This window comes from Salvia splendens, chromosome 9 (genome assembly GCF_004379255.2).
Source record: "Salvia splendens isolate huo1 chromosome 9, SspV2, whole genome shotgun sequence".
NCBI lineage: Eukaryota > Viridiplantae > Streptophyta > Magnoliopsida > Lamiales > Lamiaceae > Salvia > Salvia splendens.
Genome location: NC_056040.1, coordinates 7,045,810 through 7,067,729, shown reverse-complemented (window position 1 = coordinate 7,067,729; position 21,920 = coordinate 7,045,810). Strand labels below are relative to the sequence as shown.

Genomic DNA, 21,920 nt, shown 5'->3' with positions numbered 1-21,920 from the left:
TCAGATGGCTCAGTCGAGAGATATAAGGCGCGACTTGTAGCAAAGGGGTACACTCAGACATACGGAGTTGACTATGCTGAGACCTTCTCGTCAGTAGCAAAGATCAACACAGTCAAGGTATTGTTCTCAATTGCGGCCAACAATGATTGGCCACTTCACCAGTTCAACGTGACAAATGCCTTTCTACATGGAGAGCTGCCTAAACCAATTTTTATGGTTTCTCCACTGGGATTCACAAATGAGTTTCAGCCTGGAGAGGTGTGCAAACTCCAGAAGACGTTGTATGGGCTTAAGCTGTCTCCTAGAGCCTGGTTCAGCCGATTCACCGAAGTGATGAAGAAATATGACTACAAGCATAGTAACTCATATCACACATTGTTCCTCAAGAGGAAGAATGGGAAAATCACATGCCTTATAGTCTATGTTGACGACATGATCATCACGAGGGATGGTGAAAAAGAGATTGGCGAATTGAGGAATAACTTGTTCAAAGAGTTTGAGATGAAGGATCCGAGTCTTCTCAAATACTTCTTAGGAATTGAGGTTTTGAGATCAGATAGAGGAATCTTCACCAATCAGAAGAAATATATTCTTGACCTTTTAGCCGAAGTGGGCATGGTAGACTGCAAACCGGCAGACACCCCGATGATACAGAATCACAGATTGCAGATAGTTGAAGGAGCGAAACTCACGGACAAGGGGAGATATCAGAGATTGGTGGGGAAGCTCATTTACCTTTCCCATACAAGACCCGACATAACATATGATATGGGAGTAGTGAGTCAGTTCATGCACTCACCACAAGAAGACCATTGGGAAGCCGTACTGCGAATTGTCCGGTATTTGAAGGGCACTGCTGAGCATGGAGTGTTGTTCGAAAAACATGGGCACTTGGAGATTAATGGTTTTACTGATGCGGATTGGGCAGGGAACCCAAATGAACAAAAATCCACGGCAGGGTACTTTACATTGGTAGGAGGAAATCTTGTCACTTGGAGGAGCAAGAAGCAGAAGGTAGTAGCACTTTCAAGTGCAGAAGCAGAGTTTCGTGGAATCAAGAGTGGCCTCACTGAGATATTGTGGCTAAAGAGGCTCATGACTGAGCTTGATCTGTACGTACCAAAACCGTGTAGACTGTTCTGCGATAACAAAGATGATATTAGCATCTCTGAAAATCCAGTTCAACATGATAGAACTAAACATGTGGAAGTCGACAGACACTTCATCAAGGAGAAGATTGAAGCCAAGATTATTGAGTTTCCATATGTGAAGTCGAAGGATCAGTTGACAGACATTCTAACCAAGGCTGTGAATTCCAAGTCGTCCAGAGAAGTATTAAGCAAGTTGAGTATCGAAAACCCCGTTACTTAACTTGAGGGGGCGTATTGGAAAGGAATCATGGAATTAAGGTGATTGATTCCAAATTGATTGTATACCATAACTGGAATAGGATCTCTAATAATCTCATTTACCATATGTAATTATTCTCATGCCTAGAAAGATTGTAACCCTAGCCCATACTGTAACAAGCAATAAAATACATCTTCCAATCCCCAATTATTTCTTCACATTTCAATGGTGGCACTCATTATGTTAACTGTATCTATTACGTTACATGAATGACAATTATGTAGAATAAAAATTTTATCATACGTAAAGTTAAAAGAATAATAATGGATATACATCGATCATTTGGATAACGATGTTAGTGTGCTAACCTAATCATCAACCATGTGATTGTGGTGCTACATGAATTCTCATATGATAAGAGTTCACATTTTTTGTAATTTATTTTTATTCATGTGATATCTTGACTTTATTTCTAGCTAGTAATATTAATGTTTTTCACTTAATAACATCAACTTTGTTTCTTTTCTTTTTTTTTCTTCGAAAAAAGAGGATAATTCATGACTATTTTTCCATGCAAGTTTATGCTTTCACATGATATCCTTTCAAATCTTTGCTGTTTAAAACATGAGATTTTGATGAGCATTACATCGGTATATTATGGATTATATAATACTGTAGTAGTATTATATAATTATACTAAATGGAAGAAAGAAAAAAAAAACACAAGTCACCTCCTCTTTCCTATGACTCTAGAGATACACAAACTATTGTACCAGTTTCAACCTATAGAAAAGTTGTCACATTTATCTAAACATCATTAACAAGAACAAATAAAAAGTTCTAGGAATCCCCACATCTCTCTTAATTCTTAGTAGTATTAAACTACTTGTAGTACTTTTTTATATCATTATCTTTAAGACTAAACAAAGTATAAGTCATCACCAACTAAACCCCATGTACATTGGTCACATAAATTTAGATTTTTGGGAACAAACAAATCTCAAAATTCCTTGTCAACACGACTTATTCAACTGTCGATAAATTCTAAAGAAATCAATCTCCCACCAAAATGTATCAAATTCAAAGAATTCCATCATGACTAGCATAATAACAAATATTTTACATGGGATATTTAGCCACCCCAAAAGCCATTAAAATCACCAATGAACAAAAACCAAAGTCATAAAAAATAACACTAACCTGTGCTAAATCCAAGAATCTTGTCCCTCAATTCTCCTTATTAAATAGATAAACCTTGTTATATATCCAAAAATATTCACACCACCCCCGCCCACCTTATAAAAGTTGCTCCCATTTCTTCTTTAGCTTAGTTTTTTTTTCTCTTGTGTATGTCTTACACAAATATGATGCAAGTCACAGTTTTTGTATTCTTCCATCTTGTTATTACATCTGCACTTAGCCTAAACTGTGACAAATTCCCTACATCACAAGACTATCAATGTCTTGATAAAACACCTGATAAAAAATGCAATACTTATGCTATCCTTCATGCTAACTCTCACTACTCATCCCTCTCAAATCTAACCTCTTTGCTGAGACTTGCTCCGGCCGATCTTTTAGAAGCAAACGCCTTCTCCAACTCCGTTAACTTCTTGATCCCGATCCAATGCAAGTGCAGCAGCAATGGCTTCTCCACAGCTGAATTGACAAAGATTAGCATCAAAGGTGAGAGCTTCTCTGACATTGCTGAATCCCTCATGGGCTTGACTTCTTGCTGCGCCATCAAGGCGAAAAACCCGAGCATCCCGCCATGGAACATTCCAGAAGGAAAGAGCATTATAGTCCCAGTGAAGTGTGCCTGCCCTGCTCCGGATGATTCTAGAAAGTTCCTAGTGACTTATCCTGTTAAGGCAGGCGACACACTAACTGAATTAGCTGCAAAGTTTAATGTAACCCGAGATTTATTAGTCTCTGCTAATGCTAAGTATTCAGCATTAGGTTTCAAACAAGAACAAGACAACCTCGTACCAACCTCAACACTTGTGATTCCTTCACAAGGGAAGCCAATTCTCGGCTTCCTGGAGAGGCCGGAAGAGAGCATCCGTGTTAAGAAGCAGCGAAGGAGGAGGAGGAAGACGAAGAAGTGGATGATTGGAGTGTTTGCAGCGATTGGAGTGATCGGTTTCTTGGCTTGCATAGGCGTCGGATTAGCCTTTTTCTTCACTAATGTGAGGAAAAAGAGGGAGGAGAGTTCTATAAAGAGAAAGAGGGCTTCGGATGTGGAAATGCAGCAGCTGAGTTTAAGCATCAGGACGACGAGCGACAAGAAGGTGTCGTTCGAGGGGTCTCAGTACAACGTGGAGGAGGCGACGAAGGGGAGGGTGGAGAGCTACGCGTTTGAGGATCTGCACAAGGCGACGGAGGGGTTCAGCTCCAGCAACCTCATTGCTGGCTCTGTTTTCCAAGGCCGTTTCAATGGGAAAAACGTGGCTGTGAAGCGCGTTTCTTGGGAGAAAATGAGCAAGATGGATTGTGAGGTGGTGGTAAATGGAGCCGTCCATGGCCACCCCAACATCATGGCAATGCTGGGGACTTGCTTGGTTGAAGGATCTGATTCTTTCATCGTGTTTGAGTATGCGAAGAATGGCTCATTGAAGGACTGGATCCATGGGGGATTGGCGATCAAGAGCCATTTCATTGCTTCTTGCAGCTGCTTCCTCACTTGGAATCAGAGGATTAAAATCTGCCTAGATGTAGCTACCGCGTTGCAGCATATGCACCACATCATGAACCCGAGTTGCGTTCATGGGAACGTAAGGAGTCGGAACATATTCCTCGACGAAGATTTCACTGCAAAACTAGGTTTGGTGAAGTTGGGAGAAGAACAAGAGTCAGACAACGGGTATTTAGCACCGGAGTTTGTCAGTCAAGGTACGGTCTCGACTGGGATGGATGTGTTCGCTTTGGGTGTGGTGATGCTGGAGGTTCTATCCGGGAAGCCTCCAGTGGAAAGAGACGGGGCAGGGAAGGTGTCGGACGAGATTAAGAGGATTCTGGAAACAGAGGAAACAGGGGAACTCAGGGGATGGATGGATGGTGCATTGGGTGAGAGTTATTGCTTCGATGTGGGTGTGGCTGTGATGTTGGCCAATGTTGCGAGATCTTGTGTGGAAGACGACGTGTCGTTGAGGCCTAATGCGGGGGAGATCGTCGAGAAGTTGCTCAGATTAGTCGAGGAGTTGCCGGAGAAGGACCAGTTAAGTTGAGTATGTGTTGTTAGTATAGTGCTATGGCCCAAGGAGATGTGAAAGTTGGTCTTATTAGTTTATGTATACTTGTTATAGGTTGTTCAACCTAAAAGTCTTATTTTGTCAAGTTAGGTATCGAATTAGTACATATAAATGATAGGTAACGTTTAAGTTGTATTTGTACTTTAGCACTTGAGGGGCATAAATTGTACCCTTTTCTATAACATTAGTAATATGATGAAATGAATCACAAATTGAATGAAAACTCTACTCACATTACAAAGTGAACAAAACGCTTCAAAAGGTACATCAGTAACACTGCATTTTAAAGTAAGACATAACTAAATTTTCACTAGAACAAAGAATGCCATTCAAACTAAATTCTCTTAATCAAACAAGTTGAACATCAAGTCATCATCACTTCCCCCATCTTCCTCTTCCTGAAATGATTAAAAACAGAATACTAGTAATTACCTTCATAAAAACATCCACACAAAAATCATAGTTAGCCAACAATTTTAGTGAAGGACAATAAAATACAGGTGAAAGTTATACCTTCTTCTCCTCAGCAGCAATTGGAGCATTCGCAGCGACTGCGACCACAGCAGCGCCACCACCAGCACCAACGTTTAAAATAAGATCGTCAACATTCCTGTTCTGGCAAAGCTTAGCAAAAAGAGCCGGCCAGTACGATTCAACAGACACATTCGCAGCCTTGAGCACAGTCGATATTTTCTCAGCCTAAAAAATAATGCATATGAATTAAATCTACTAACACTAACAAATGAAATTCCGACCAAAATGCGAAGATGTAGTAAAAAAATGGTTACAGTGATCGGGATTCCATCGTCGTGGAGCAACAAAGCAGCGTAGGTGCAACCGAGCTCTCCAACCGACATCTTTCCTTTAAACGAACTGACTTGTATGGAGATGGAGATGTTGCTGCAGCTATATATAACAAAGTATTTGCTACACTAACCAAACAAATAGATTGGAAATCAATTTTGTAATATTTTCAGTACGTGCAGCATTGTAATATGATTATATGATGCATTTCCAGTAGCAATAATTAGTTTGAGTAATTAAGGGAAATATACAATTTAAGAAAATTAACTATATTAGATTATGAATTATTTCGCCATAAGCAATTAACATAAATTCCGAAAGAGATCTTATGGAAATTAACAGAAGCCTGCACTGAGAGATCGTTAGTATATTCATATAATATGACCTCCAGAATATAGCTTGATTTTAAATATAATTTTTAGAATAATTATGGACGGATCAGAAAATAAATACTCCATATATGTTGTTATACTCCAAAGTCAAAGTGCAATGCTGATAATTTTAATTTCAACAAAAGAATTTATAAAGGGTTTCGTAAATCCAATTTAAATTTAATTACTTTTAAAGTATTGGCACAAAATACAATTATCATCGAAGAGGAATGGTATGCTACATATCTTATGTTTTCTCCTTATATAAGCATCACTCTCGTTTGACGCACGTTTAGCGTTGTTCGTTCCGATTTATATATTTAGTTTGCTTCCAATACATTTTTTAATGTTTTTGAAAATTTTAATTTCACAAAATTCATAAAAATCAAAGGTCGATTTGCTCGTTTTCTCTATAATTTCAAACAAATTAATAAAATAACAAATCAATTTTTGATTTTATAAATTTTGTGGAACATTAAAAAATGTATTAGAATCAAACAAAATATATAAATCGAAACGAACAACGCTAAACGTGCGTCAAACAAGAATGGTGTTCACATAAGGTAGGTAGCACGGTACGGTACGGTATGCGGTATGGCCATTTCGGCGCGGTATACCGTACCGTTCCAACCCTAGATAGCATATCATTCCTCTGTCATCATCGAATACCTTGGGATATTGTTTTATACAACTGGTTGGGCTTTAGACCATCCGCAATGGGCGGACGAAGGCACGCCCGATGGCGCGCATCGTCCGCGCCATTCATCGTCTGCCCCCACTGTGGGTGTGTGGCATAGGCCACGGACGATAGTCGCGGTCTATGCTTCAGGCGCGACTTAAACCACGGACGATGGCCATCGTCCGTGCCATCGTCCGCCTCATTGCGGACGCAGCGGACGATGGCCATCGTCCGCGACATCGTCCGCCCCATTGTGAAGGCCGCGGACGATGGCACGCGGTTTCGTTTTTTAATATAAATCTCGTTTCTCATTCAGTTGTGCATACGAACATATCGACTATCTCTCAACATATTCTCTCTCAACATCCAACGAAAATGAATCCCGGCGAAGACACCAATAGTTCTAGTTCGTCTGATTCCGGTCGTTCGATTGACGAAGCATTAGATGCAGCCGTTGAAGAGGCCATGGCGACATGCTATTCGCAAATGCAGCGCGAGAAGGCGGCGGCTGAGCAAGTCCATCGTCCTATTCGACCTAGGACGTATGTCCGACGCAACCACGAGGAAGCTCACAGGCGTCTGGTTGAAGACTATTTTGCCGATCAACCACGTTGGGGCCCGACTGTTTTCCGCCGCCGGTTTCGAATGTCGAGGTACCTTTTCTCAGCATTGTTCGTACATTGTCTTCACGTGAAGAATACTTCACGTTTCGGGAGGACGCCATCGGGAAATCCGGTCTTACACCATTGCAAAAGTGCACGACTGCTATTCGTCAGTTGGCATACGGCACCACGGCGGACCTTTTTGACGAGTACCTCCACTGTGGGGAGACTACAGGCCGCGAGTGTCTGAAGTACTTTTGTCGGGGGATAGTAGAAGCCTATGGCGACACATATTTGCGCAAGCCGACTGCCACTGATTGCCAGGGTTTGATGCAGATGCACGAGACGGTGCACGGGTTTCCTGGGATGCTCGGGAGCATCGACTGTATGCACTAGCAGTGGAAGAACTGTCCGAGGGCGTGGAGAGGCCAATTCACAAGTGGATACAAGGGCAGCCACCCGACGATGATACTCGAAGCCGTCGCTGACTATCGGCTTTGGATCTGGCATGCTTACTTCGGCGTAGCCGGGTCGAACAACGACATCAACGTCCTCAACTTGTCCACTCTCTTCATCGACCAATGTAACGGCAACGGCCCGGCCATAGAGTTTACTACCAACATACGCCAATACCATATGGGGTACTACTTGGCCGACGGCATCTACCCACGGTGGCCAGTTTTCCTAAAGACAGTCAGCTGCCCGATTGGTGAGAAGAGGGTTTTATTTGCGCAAAAGCAAGAGGCGGCGCGGAAGGATGTAGAGCGGGCATTTGGGGTGCTCCAATCACGGTGGGCAATTGTGAAAGGGCCGGCTCGTTTCTGGTACAAGGAAGTCATCGCCGATGTCATATATGCGTGCATAATCATGCACAATATGATAGTCGAGAGTGAAGGCGGAAGCATCACCGATTGGAATGACGACGACCGTGCATCTAGCTCTGCCGGCACATCGACCGAGACACCCGATAGAGGGTTACCGTTAGGTTTCGATGAGGTTTTATCTAGGCAGGCCTCAATGCGCAACCAACAGGAGCATGCGCAGCTCATGAGCGACATGATTGAAGAAGTGTGGGCTCGTAACTGTCGTCGCTGAGTTTGCGTTTTTTATTATTTCGCATTGTAATGTATTAATTTTTATTAAATGAATAAAGTTTTTAAAATTCGTATTTTAAATGTATTTTAGTTTTTTTTTAATTCGTATGTATTTTGTAAATATTACAAAATTGATGATGTGGCGCGCCATAGGGCGCGCCTTAGGGCGCCCACTGCAGGTGGAGAAGGAGGAGGATAAAAATGCTGACGTGGCGCGCCATAGGGCGCGCCTTAGGGCGCCCCACTGCTGATGGTCTTATGGGCCTAAATTAATTCTGCAGTGGGTTCACTTTAGCTGTGATACTGGGTTGTTTTTTATTGAGCTAAAAAAATCTTTTTTCACGCTTGTGAAAATATGGCCGTGACAATATAAATATGAGTGCAACATGTATTTAATTATAAAGAAGATTATAATAGAAAAATATTACTAGATTCATATTTATTTTTTCAGTCATCTTTTTTTAAATACTCTCTCTTATTTTTCCCTCTCTATTTTATTTTCTTTTTTATTTTATTATATCTTCAGTTGACTAACAAAACTCTAATTATCTAAGTACATTAAATGGCATATTATAATTAATTCAGGAAAAAAAGTCAACTAATTAGATAAGGAGTGGTGGGGGGAGATTTAGAACGTTATACTATGTACTTTAAAAATAAAAAATTTAAAACATCACGAACTTTAATGTATAATTAATTAAAAAATTATATTAAAATATTATTAATATAGAATGAATCTCATATTATTAGTGAATAAATAGTTTTTTTAAAATAAAAAAATATTTTAAGAAATGAACTAAAATAAAATAGTTTTTATTTTTAGTAATATGAATGTTATTGCTTAAACATGATGAGAATTGAGTAAAAAATATAGTCAGCAATGACGTAGGTGTTTTGAACACATACCGGAATCCTAAATCGTGACATTAATGGACGCGACATTGACTTGAGTGTAAAATTGTGGATGATATTTGAGTTTGACTTGCTCTTTCAATTCAGCAACCGACCCATGCATTGCATGGACTATTATTCAAAGTCCAACTGCACATTTCATGCTATTTTTGTCTGCATCCAACTTTTAAGAGCATTCCAGAAGATTCTTCAACTTCTCGAACATTCTTTTCAAATCATCATTAATTTCTTCAACATTCGACCAAACTACTCGATATGTAACCATCTCAAATTACTTTACATATATTTGACCTACCTATTATTTTCTGAATTTCCATTGATATGATTTCAATTTTGTTAGGTTTATCTTCATGAATGTGATACCCATAATAATTGAATTGATTACGGTTTTGATTCAAAATTAGGATTCAAAATACCAAAGCAAATTTTGCAAAATAAATGTATAAAAATTGCCACATGTAGGTATGAGAAATGAAAATTATTTTCAACCTTTTAATTACAAAGATCTAAGGTGGGTGCATCTCCTTATAATGAACTAATGCACCACATAAAGAACGGAAATTTGATACTTCATTTTCTATTCTTAATAAGTACGTGCTATATCGTTCTCATTTTTTTTTATTAAAAGTCTATTTCTCACCAAATCTATGTAGATATACCCCTCTCGTCCCCAATTAATTGTCCACTTTAGCAATTTTCATTTGTCCCCAATGAATTATCCACTTTCAATTTTTATCATAAATGGTAAGTAGACTCCACATTCTACTAACTCTTTTCATTCACATTTTATTACAAAACTAATACGACTAGTATATAAAAATAAGACACACATTCCACTAACTTTTTAAACCACTTTCCCTTATATTTTTTGAATTTGTAACGGTGGACAATTATTGGGGGACAAAGGAAGTATTAGTTATGCTCATGCTATTCCCTCATAGCAACTCTATGGAATAGCTCCTTCCATCCACGAAAAATAGGGCTATTCCATTTTTATTCCTCATTTTGGAAAAATGATAATAAATAGTTAAAGTGGATATAAAGAAAAGTAAGAGAGAGAATAATATATACAAGAGACTTCAATATATTATTCTCTCTCTTACTTTTCTTTATATCCACTTTAACTATTTATTATCATTTTTCCAAAATAGGGGATAAAAATGGAATAGCCCTATTTTTCATGGACGGAGATAGTATTAATTTGTCCTTGCTTTAATTACTACACTGAGTACGTAGCAACTCAAGTTGATAATAATAACTCAATTAAGTTATCAAATTAATGTGTCCTTGCTGTTCCTATTTAGTATAGGTAGCAACTCAAGTTGATAACAATAACTTAGTAACAATATATATGTAACTAGAATCATCCGCCGCAGCACTAAATTATTAGCTACTGTTATTGGAAATTACATGATAATTGACTTTGAACCTCTACCATGAAATGTTTGGCGGTTTTCCATGCTCGTTTATCAATAATAGTAACTTTTTTTTATTATAAAAAACTAACATCGTATCTAGGCTGGTACTAATAGATTATTTTTATTACTTTCTCATACTAATTTGATTTTAAAAAGTCTTTTTTATAAAATTGATTTGAGTTCTTGAACTAATTTGATTGATTGAGATTAAATCTAATTTTCTGAAGACTCACTGCTAGGAAATGACATTATTAATGCGCTTTGCCTTCTTATTATAATAGTTAGTGACAATTCAATATGGATATATACTCCTAAACAATTGTAGTACTACTTTATTATAAAATAGCCGAGTAAAAAAATAATACAGTATGATTTTATACGCCTATCTACTAGTACTTCGTGAGAAAGAAAATGGCTGTGTAAAAGCTTAATTTGAAATACAATATCCACTTCATTAATAAGTAGTCATCCCCAGAAAAGATGAAACAAATCCAGTTTGATTTAATTGACATAATTAGTTAAAACAGATATCCGCACTAAATGGAAAACAAGATTTCGCATATCTATCAGAAAAACCAAGTCAACGCTTCCCCGATTAATCAAACTCAATCAGAAAACAATAATCTGATCTAAAAAAAACTAACAATCTGAGATCCATCAACAAGCAGACGACATCATAATCTTAAACTCGTCGAAATTAAGCACTCCATCGCCATTAAGATCAAAAGTGGCGATCATATTCTTGCAGTCGTGAACACTCCTTCTCTCCCCCAATCTACTCAGCATTCTCTTCAAGCTCTCTGCAGTAATGCACGAGCTTCCCTCCGGTGCGTACAGTTTGAACGCCGCCATCAAATCGCTCTGCCTCTCTTCCTCTCCCGCTCCCTCCACTATCTTCACGAAATCCTCCAAGCTCAACAACCCGTCCCCGTCCGAGTCCATCAGCGCCACCGCCGCCTCCGCCTCTTCAGCCGCCATGTCGGCCACGCACTGGCACAGCTCCTCGGGGCTTATTTTGCCGTCGTTGTTCGAGTCGAAGTGGCTGAAAACTCTCTCGAATTGTTCATATTTCTCCATTCGAAAAAAAATGTTTGAATTTTTGATGCGTTTGTTTTGTGGGAGTGAGGTTTGTGTTTGAGGTATATATAGAGTTGTGTGGGCAACGCGGTCGAGGAATGTTGAGTGTTGTTTTAGGGTCAATATTTGAAATAACTTGGTACCGTTATTAGGAAGCAACGAGGAAGCCTATTTTAGATTATTATTATCGACTTGCATACGTTTACTTGCACTAACGCTAGTCTTTTGTTTTTATTTAATGAAAACTATAGATGGGTCAGTTTTAATATTCCTTTTTCTTTAGGAAATACAATTTAATTGTACTACTTGCTACTCCTATAATTATAATTTTCATATACTTTTACTGCTACTTTTACGTTAAAATTTGAATTGTTCACTGTCAAAACGATTAATAATTAAATTAATAGTAGTAGTATTTTTCATGCTCATCCAAATCATTAAAAATTCAGGAATTCAGTAGGATGAATATATTAATAAAACGTGAATCACTATTTTTTATTCGGATTTTTAATCTCATCATCTATCATCCTCAATTTTGTTCATGAGAAATATTCACACTCATCAAACTGAAAATAAGCGAAATTGATTCGTTGAAGTACGTATCTGGATTACACCGAACTCCATCATTGAACGTGGACGGATTCATGGAGTATCATTTTGGAACATCTTATTCAATATTTTATTTTTATTTTCTATGAAAAGACTTCACATTCAATTAACTCATTTTAAATCTTATTATACACCCCCTCCGTCTCAGTTTAAGAGTCATGTTTTGTCATTTCCGTCCGTCTCAGTTTAAGAGTCTTATTTAAAATTTATCATATTTGGACATAAAATATAATCTCATTGTTGATGAAATTTACACTCAAATGCTCTTACTTTCATAAAAATAAAACAAAACAAAATCTTAAACATATACAAAGTCAAAAGGGTCTCACTTTCTACTACTTTCAATTATTACACACTCTAACAACCACTACCTCACTTCAATTATTACACACTCCAACAATTTCTTAAAACCCGTGCCCTAACTAAATTGCACTCCTAAACTGGGACGGGAGAGTATAAAATTAATATATAAAAGTATAACTTATTATATTTCATTCATTTTTTTCACGGACTTTTCTGTATAGCGTACTACTTTTGTTTACAAAAAAATGTTAGTTTTTCTATTTGGAATAGTCTATAAAAATTAGTCTCGTAAATTTTTCCTAAAATCGTATTCAATGGAGGAGGTAAATAATGAAGTAAAGAGAAATAATTACTATTACCTCTTTTTCATAAGAGTGAACTACAAAAATAGTCTCTGGACTATGCATTAATCCCACCAATGAACCTTGGACTTTCAAAATATCTCCAGACGGCCCTGGACTAAGCTTTTATCTTGGAAATGGTCTTTTTTCACTGTTTCGAGACGAAAATACCCTTTTGGGGGGTTTGGGCAATTTGGTCTTTTTACATTTTAAATCTGATATTAGATGTACTAAATCTGATATTATTTCAAAATTATCATTCTTCTTCCCTTTTGTCATCCTTCGCTTTGTTTCTTTATTTCAATATTAGATTTAATTTTATAAAATAAAATTTTAAATTTTGATTTTTAAATATCAATAATTTTTTTAATTATTAAAATTACTATTAAATAACAAATTAATAGTTTTAATCAATATTTGATAGTGTCTAATATTTAATCAATAAGGTATGATCCCTTAGTTTTAATCAATATTTAATAGTTTTAATCATAAATAGATCATATAACACGATTTATTCTGAAATAAATATGCATCTAATGTAACACTAATATAGTTTTTGTTTATTAATTTGAAAACAATCAAAATTAACTAGAAAATTTCAACAAAAAATTCTCCTATATCAAATTTTTAATAGTATCAAATTTTTAGTCAACTTCATAATATTTAATCACAAGCAATTATAACAACCGAAAGAAAGCTAAATAGAATAGCTCTTATTTTTCCATCATGATTAATTTTTACTTTTTCAATTCAGCTGAGTATTATATTAAATAAAAAAAATTAATAGTTTTAATCAATATTTATAGTGTCCATGAATTAATAGTTTTAATTAAAAAATTTATTGATATTTAAAAATCAAAATTTTAAATTTAATTTTATAAAATTAAATATAATATTGAAATAAAGAAACAAAGTGAAGGATGGCAAAATGGAAGAAGAATGATAATTTTGAAATAATATCAGATTTAGTACATCACTGAAATAATATCAAATTTAAAATGTAAAAAGACCAAGTTGCCCAAACCCCCAAAACCCTCCAAAAGTGTATTTTCGTCACGAAACAGTGAAAAGGGACCACTTTCAAGATAAACGCTTAGTCCAGGATTGTTTGGGGATATTTTGAAAGTCCAGGGTTCATTGGCGAGATAAACGCATAGTCCAAAGACTATTTTTATAGTTCACTTTTTTCATAAAAACCACCTCTCTGATGTGAAAGATTTTGGAGAAAGTATTACATCATCTTCAATTTTGAAGAGATATTGTATTTACTTCTTATCCACCCAAAAGGTAAATATAATAATTATTTTTGTATACATTTTTCAATTTACCTCTTTTCTTGGAATTCACTACTCCACACCCCACTTTTTAAGAAGGTACTACAATATTTATCTTTTGAAGAGATAATGAGAAGTTTATCTTCCATTTTTCTCTTGGAGATGCTCTAAGCTTCTAACTAATATGGCGGGTATCTTTATTTTTCACTAATAATATTTTAATTATTTTTTTTCTCTATTTATCATTTATTTTACTAATTTTGCATTAAAACACATGTTATCTACAATCAATACTATTTTTTATAAATGGGTGTAGTAATTCTTAAGATGCACGTATAACAAATCAAAGTGAGATATTTTTCCATCTCATAGTTGAGTCATATAGAGTATTCGTTTTTTTGGTATCATATTATGATTGATTTTTTTAAAACAATATATTTAGTTTCTATTCTTTTATTTTCTCTTTTCTCATATTTTATTATACTATATTCATTGTTATTTTCCATTTAATTGGCTAAATAATTTTTTTGTAAGTCACATGGCATTAACTGTATATCAACAGTATTCATTACTAGCTATCAGCTAGCGTAACTAATGATTAAATTAATTATTTTTATATGAATTAATTAGTAGTTTCATCTAAAAAATAATCATACTGCTCTATTCTTTTTTGTTCGTCAATCACAGTGTTGTTTGAAGTTTGAACCACTTTTTCATTATCTAATTTTGCATTAAATTTTTCATTATCAAAACTATAGAAAGTTAAGTTGGATTCAGTATAAAAAAATCTGCATTAAATTATTCATTATCAGTAAAGATTTCCAGTGACTTAATTAAGTCAGCACATTGTATACTCTGTCAATAAGAGGATCAGTAGAAACAAACAATCATTGTATCAAAGTTAAACTGGATTTTATATGCAGAAATAAATATCAAATGAGGAACAATCTAAAAACATAAAACTATCGATCATTCAATAATCCATAGTCATCATAATCAGCTCAGCAGGTCATCATAATCTTAAACTCGTCGAAATTGAGAACTCCATCGCCATTGAGATCAAAAGAGGCGATCATCTTCTTGCAATCGTGAACACTTCTTCTCTGCCCCAATCTACTCAGCATTCTCTTCAAGCTCTCTGGAGTAATGCACGCGCTTCCCTCCGGCGCGTACAGTTCAAACGCCGCCTTCAAATCGCTCCGTGAGCGCCACCGCCATGTCGCCGCCGATCGAGGCCACGCACTGCCGCAGCTCCTCCGGGCTTATTCTGCCGTCGCCGTCCGAATCGAAGTGGCTGAAAACTCTCTCGTATTGCTCGAATTTCTTCATTGACGAATTTGAGGGGGAAAATGTAAGATACTACTACTATAATTGATTGAATTAGGAATGAAGATATTTTGTTTGCGGATGATTTTTTTTAATTTAAAGGGAACGCGGAGAATGATGACGTGTCCTTTTCCTATAAATCCAGAGTAATGGGAAGCATCAGCGAAGGCTGTTTGACCTTATCATAAACTTCGCCTACGTCTTCAAAACGGTTAAGACTTTAATTAACAAACTATACTCTGTTTTGTTGATGCAATACATTAAAAAATAAAATTTGACTATTGAATATAAATTTGTTTTTCAATAAAATAATATTCTACTAATAGAGAACACAAGGTTCAATTCTCATCATCGGTCATCCCATTCCCTCGATTCCAAGGGAAAAAAAAATCAAAATTTTGCAATATGTAACGAAGAATTCAGTACTGCTTTGTATTTAAATCAACAAGTAAATCACATTTCTAGTGTGATACTACTATCTTTTATGTATATAAATCAACAAGTAAATCACATTTCTAGTGTGATACTATTTTTTATGAGACAAAGAGAATAGTAAGAATTTCATAGAATTCAAGAAAAAATGATTTTGACACGGTTAATCCAACAAGAAAGAACACCGTCAAGTACGGTGGTAACTCTAATTTTTTTAAAGAATATTCCATAGTCCAATAACTGAGTAAATAGAAAATAATTTACTATACTTTTTTTTTACTAATTCATTGATACACGGAAGAAAATTTAGAGAAAATGTTACAGTGGACTCGAATCTAAAACCTTAGGCATTACATATTAAACACACTATCATTATCATTAGAACAATGCAAGCACAATAATATGTGATATTTTTTTCTGCATAATGTAGTTATGCATGATTTGAAATTTGAAAAAAAAAACAGATTTAGTTCTTAATTCATTGTAATTTATGTATTAATTAAATGGATATAATTCTTAGTCTCACTATTTAAAAATGTAGCTTATTTGATCTCGACACCATTAATGTTATGGAGATAGTGGTGAAAATTGCAATAATTTATATAGTACTAATAAATTATACGTGTTGTGAATGCAAAAAAAAAAAAGATGTACTGCATAAATTAATTAAACTTAATATGTATGTTACCGTAATTTTCACGAATCTCGCAATAAGAATTAAGGTTATCATTTAACCATAGTTTTGGTGGTGTGGAATACTTAGACGCCCATATCATAGTCTTGACACGATGAAAAAGCCAACTTAAAATATTAAAAAATAAAATGTCCCAAACAAAAATGTACTAGAAGAGCTTCAATTGATTGGTCCAAGTGGTCGGTCTTAATCCTCCTTGTCACGATTACATCAACATGATTAGTGGTAATCCGAGGGTGATGATCGATCCTATACATCCTATACCCACTTTCAATACCAAATTGCACAAACAATAAATTTCTGGTCTCTGTCAGATACATGAGTGTCATTGGTCAACTCAAGATAAATTAATAATGTGGTGCAATTTGCATGCCTATAATGAGCTATGATCCAACTGTCGACAAAGATGAATAATAAAGGATCTACTATATGTAATTATAGAGATCGATCGACATAGTCAAATATTTTGATCTTATTTTGCTGTGTTTAATACGTGGCATTTATTTTTATTGGCCGGTTGCGAAGATTCATTGATTCGGTTCACAAAGAATGGTGATTGACTTTTCTACCCTGGAATGGAATCAATGACAAATGGACTACTCTCACATTAATTTGGTGTCGTTATGTGAGACATAATTGATTTGATATGTTTTGTTCACTAGGATTTGCTTCTTGATTGCTCAATAATCAATTAATAAGAACGGCTGATATTTCAAAATGTATAAACTGATTTTCTACTTTCAAATTACGCATTTTAAGAAAATATAAACATTACATTTGTAATCTTATTAATTACTATCATAATAAATGCATATATATATATATATATAGTTATGGATGCAATCAAATACAAACTCTATGATCTGGACTATTAAAAAATATTAATAGATGACAAAATATTATCAACAGAAAATATCAATACATCGTCAACGATTGACAGTGTGTTACTATAAAAAATGTTGAAATTTTACAATGTGCTACGTTGAGGAGTTTAGAGTTTATATAATATATATAAAGTTGACATTTTATCACTACTTTATATAGCTAAATATCAAATTTTAAAAATTACTATTAAATAAGAATAGAATGGACAGACTTCAGATTTTTGAAACAGGACATTATTAAAAATAACACATTTGCAAAAGGGTTAAACTATACATATGGGTCTATCTAGATAAATTGAGAAAATGTTTAATGGGTATATGGGGCCGCTCCACTGAGGTTAGGCTAAAGTATGTGTTTTTAGGTTTAAAATTAGGCATGTTTAGTGATGCAAGATTAGATACAATGGATTGGATACCCACCTTTAAGGCATTTCTCATTCGAATTAATCTAAAATTTGTTTATTCATTTTATTTTGATTTATGCGTATATACAAGAAATATACAAATATTACAATTTACAAAGATGATCAAAGAAAACAAAGTATTTGAATAAGAATCCCCTAAAATATAGAGAAAGACGGGAGGATAGCTGAAACCAGGCTAGGCCCAATGCGTTTTAGCCATATCGTCTAGAACTTTTGACAAAATTGCAATTTGGTGTGTATGTGTCTAATTGTCTTATTAAGTGCGTACAAAGAAATGAGATGTAAATCTATCTCAATTAATAAATTGTGACATATATACCACATTATATTTGGAGCATATTTTTTGATTTACTTTCGAATTCTGGCGGCAAAATGCAGTTAAGAACACAGACCTCGAAAACAAACAAGTAAAAAGAATCAATCAATGGTGTGAATAATTGAATTGAATTGAATCCATATACAGAAATTAAAAAATCTTAAAATTGAGGGGTATCAACACGACATCATAATCTTAAACTCATCGAAATTAAGCACTCCATCGCCATTAAGATCAAAAGGGGCGATCATATTTTTGCAATCGTGAACACTCCTTCTCTGCCCCAATCTGTTGAGCATCTTCTTCAAGCTCTCTGCTGTAATGCACGAGCTTCCCTCCGGTGCGTACAGTTTGAATGCCGCTTTCAAATCGCTTTGCTTCTCTTCCTCTCCCGCCCCCTCCACTATCCTCACGAAATCATCCAAACTCAACAACCCGTCCCCGTCCGAATCCGCCACCGCCACCGCCGCCTCCGCCTCAGCTGCCGCCATGTCGCCGCCAATCGAGGCCACGCACTGGCGCAGCTCCTTCGGGCTTATTCTGCCGTCACCGTCCGAATCAAAGTGGTTGAAAACTCTCCCGTATTGCTCGAATTTCTCCATTGATGGATTTGTGAGATGCGAAATTTGAGACAAAAGTAAGGCTTAATTGATTGAATCAGTGAAGAAGATAGTATTTTGTTTGCGAATTGATGGAATTAAGGCTGGAGTTTGAGGTATATTTATAGTGTTGTGGAGTAATTGTAAATGGAACGCGGAGAATGATGACGTGTCCTTTTCAATAAGTCTCTTGTAATGGGAAGCAACCACGAAGGCTGTTTGACGTTATCAATAACTTCTCCTACGTATTCAAAACGGTTTTATGCTTTAATTAACTTTTGTTGATGCAATTATTTATTGTAGTACTACTATAAGAGTTTTCGTATATAAATACTATGTTGTTCAATAAAAAGAATATTCTATTTTGTCATAGTCTTGCCACGGAGAAAAAGCCAACTTAAAATATTAAAAATTAAATGTCCCAAACAAATAAACCAAATTTTATTAGAGCATCATCAATGGCGCGGACGATAGCGCGCCCGATGGTACCGCGGACGACGGATGATGCGTCGTCTGCGCCCGACGCTTAGTCCGCGGACGAAGTGCGGACGATAGGGCATCGTCCGCGTCATAGTCCGCCCACTGTGGGAGACGCGGACGATGGCGCGGACGATGCAACGCATTTTTGTTTTTCTTTTTTAATTTTTTAAATTTAAAATTTGTCTATTTAAACCTCGATTGTCATTCCATTTTTCATACGAACATTTCTCGCATCAGTTCTCTCATCTCTCACACATCTCTCCAAATCTCACAAGCCAAAATGAACCACGACGACGACCGGAGTTCCTAGGAGGACGGTAGTCCGACCTTGACTCGAGCCTTAAATGCAGCCGTGCACGACGAAATGGCGGAATGCTTAGCCATAATGCAACGCGAGGAGGCGGCGGCGGCGGCGGCGGAGCAGGTCCCCAGGTCTATTCGAAGTCGGAAGTCTGTCCGACGCGATCACGCCGCAGCTCACGAACGTCTAGTTGCAGACTATTTTGCCGACCAACCACGGTGGGGCCCGGCTGTTTTCCGCCGTCGGTTTAGGATGCCTCGTTACCTTTTTCTCAGCATTGTCCAGACGTTGGAGTCCCGTGATGAATACTTCCAGTATCGGGAAGATGGCATCGGCAGACCCGGGCTTAGGCCGTTGCAAAAGTGCACAGTTGCAATCCGCCAGTTGGCCTACGGCACCAGCGCTGACATGTTCGACGAGTACCTCCACGTCGGGGATACAACAGGCCGCGAGTGCCTGAAGAGATTTTGTAGGGGAATTGTGGAGACATACAGCGCCACATATTTGCGAAAGCCGATGGCTGCAGATTACCGGGCCCTAATGAGCATGCACGAGACGCCGCACGGCTTTCCTGGGATGCTAGGGAGCGTCGACTGTATGCACTGGGAGTGGAAGAATTGTCCGTCGGCGTGGAGATGCCAATTTACTAGTGGATACAAGGGCAGCCACCCGACTATAATCCTCAAAGCCGTCGCTGACTATCGGCTCTGGATCTAGCATGCTTACTTTGGTGTAGACGGGTCGAACAACGACATCAACGTCCTCAACTCATCCACCCTCTTCGTCGAGCAATGCAACGGCAACGGCCCGACCATCGAGTTCACTGCAAACATGCGCCAATACCACATGGGGTACTACTTGGCCGATGACATATACCCAAAGTGGCCTATTTTTCTGAAGACGATCAGCTGCCCAATGAGTGAGAAGAGAGCTTTATATGCGCAAAGGCAGGAGGCGGCGCGGAAGGACGTGAAGCGGGCATTTGGTGTACTCCAAGCACGATGGGCAATAGTGAAAGGGTCGGCGCGTCTCTGGTTCAAGGAAGTCCTCGCCGATGTCATGTATGCGTGCATAATCTTGCACAACATGATAGTCGAACATGAAGGTATGAGCATCACCGATTGGACCGATGACGAAGGTGCATCTAGTTCCTCCGGCGCGGCGACCCCGCTCCCTGCTTAAGGATTACCGACGGGCTTCAATGAGGTTCTATCTAGACAGGCCTCAATGCGCAACCAACACGACCATGCGCAGCTCATGAACGACATGATTGAAGAAGTGTGGGCCCGTAACCGCAGTTGCTGAGTTTGCGTATTTTTTTTAAATCCGTATTGTAATGTATTAATTTTATAAATGAAATGAAGGTTTTCCCCAATTTTTTTAGTTATTTAAATATTCAAATAGAAGAAAATGCTTAGGCCGCCCCACTGCAGGTGGAAGGGCAGGAGGATAAAATACTGACGTGGCGGTGCATATGGCGGGCTTTAGGGAACGGCTTAGGGCGCCCCATTACTGATGCTCTTATTAGCAGAATTGCAATTGATTGGTCCAAGTGTACGGTCTTAATCCTTGTCACGATTACATGAACGAGATTAGTGATAATTTCCAGTGTCAATACCAAATCGCAGAAACAATAAATTTGTAAAGGTCGTTATCCCTCCGTCCCACAAAGATTGTTCCATTTTTCTATTTTCATCTGTTCCACAAAATTTGTCTCATTTCACTTTTTACCATTTTTTGTAGTGGATCTCATATTCCACTAACTCATTCCTATTCACATTCTATTATAAAACTAATAATATATAAAAGTAGGACTCACATTCCACTAACATTTTCAACTCCTTTTTCATTACATTTCTTAAAACTGTGTCCGGTTAAAGTGAGACAATCTTTGTGGGATAGAGGGAGTACTACATCATTTTTCAATTCGAGATAAATAAATTAATATATTGTGCAATTTGCATGTCTATAAGACTATGAGCTATAATCCAACTGTCAACAAATAAATCGACATAGTCCAGTATTGGGCCATGATGTGTGCATAGTATGTGATTTTTGTGTTAAATACGTGGCAATTAGTTTTAGTAGACTGTTGCGAAGATTCATTGATTCGGTTCATATCGAATGACTGACTTTTCTACCCTGAATCAATAATAACAAATGGGCATGAAATTGGTGTCGTTATGCGAGATATAATTGATTTGATATGTTTCGATCACTTTCACCACACGAAGATTTGCATTTTGATGCCTCCAATTGAAAAGAATGGATAATGTCTCAAATATATTTTATCACGTGGCCAGCGTTTTTATTTATAAATATAAAAGTTACATTTGTAATCTTATTAATTATCATAATAAATTCATATATACAGATAA

The 21,920-nt window shown here is 36.8% G+C and overlaps 4 protein-coding genes and 1 pseudogene across 4 annotated transcripts; 1 reads left to right on the top strand and 4 right to left on the bottom strand.

Moving 5' to 3' along the window:
• Positions 1-2,531: 2,531 nt before the first annotated feature.
• LOC121746874 (protein LYK2-like) lies at positions 2,532-4,847 on the top strand. The gene has a single exon (XM_042140825.1). It carries the CDS (start codon positions 2,700-2,702, stop codon positions 4,575-4,577), a length of 1,878 nt encoding a protein of 625 aa, XP_041996759.1. The 5' UTR covers positions 2,532-2,699; the 3' UTR covers positions 4,578-4,847.
• A 98-nt stretch (positions 4,848-4,945) lies between these two features.
• Positions 4,946-5,458, bottom strand: LOC121749073 (60S acidic ribosomal protein P1-like). The gene is made up of 3 exons (XM_042143685.1): positions 5,390-5,458; positions 5,115-5,300; positions 4,946-4,999 (listed from the first exon to the last, which is right to left on the bottom strand). The coding sequence occupies exons 1-3, from the start codon at positions 5,456-5,458 to the stop codon at positions 4,946-4,948; spliced, it is 309 nt and encodes a 102-aa protein (XP_041999619.1).
• Positions 5,459-10,912: 5,454 nt separating this feature from the next.
• Positions 10,913-11,609, bottom strand: LOC121747311 (calcium-binding protein CML38-like). Its single transcript, XM_042141327.1, has one exon. The coding sequence runs from the start codon at positions 11,556-11,558 to the stop codon at positions 11,139-11,141; it is 420 nt and encodes a 139-aa protein (XP_041997261.1). The 5' UTR covers positions 11,559-11,609; the 3' UTR covers positions 10,913-11,138.
• A 3,366-nt stretch (positions 11,610-14,975) lies between these two features.
• Positions 14,976-15,488, bottom strand: LOC121747239 (annotated as a pseudogene).
• Positions 15,489-18,254: 2,766 nt separating this feature from the next.
• On the bottom strand, positions 18,255-18,876 carry LOC121746993 (calcium-binding protein CML38-like). The gene has a single exon (XM_042140965.1). It carries the CDS (start codon positions 18,762-18,764, stop codon positions 18,339-18,341), a length of 426 nt encoding a protein of 141 aa, XP_041996899.1. The 5' UTR covers positions 18,765-18,876; the 3' UTR covers positions 18,255-18,338.
• Between the last annotated feature and the right edge of the window lie 3,044 nt (positions 18,877-21,920).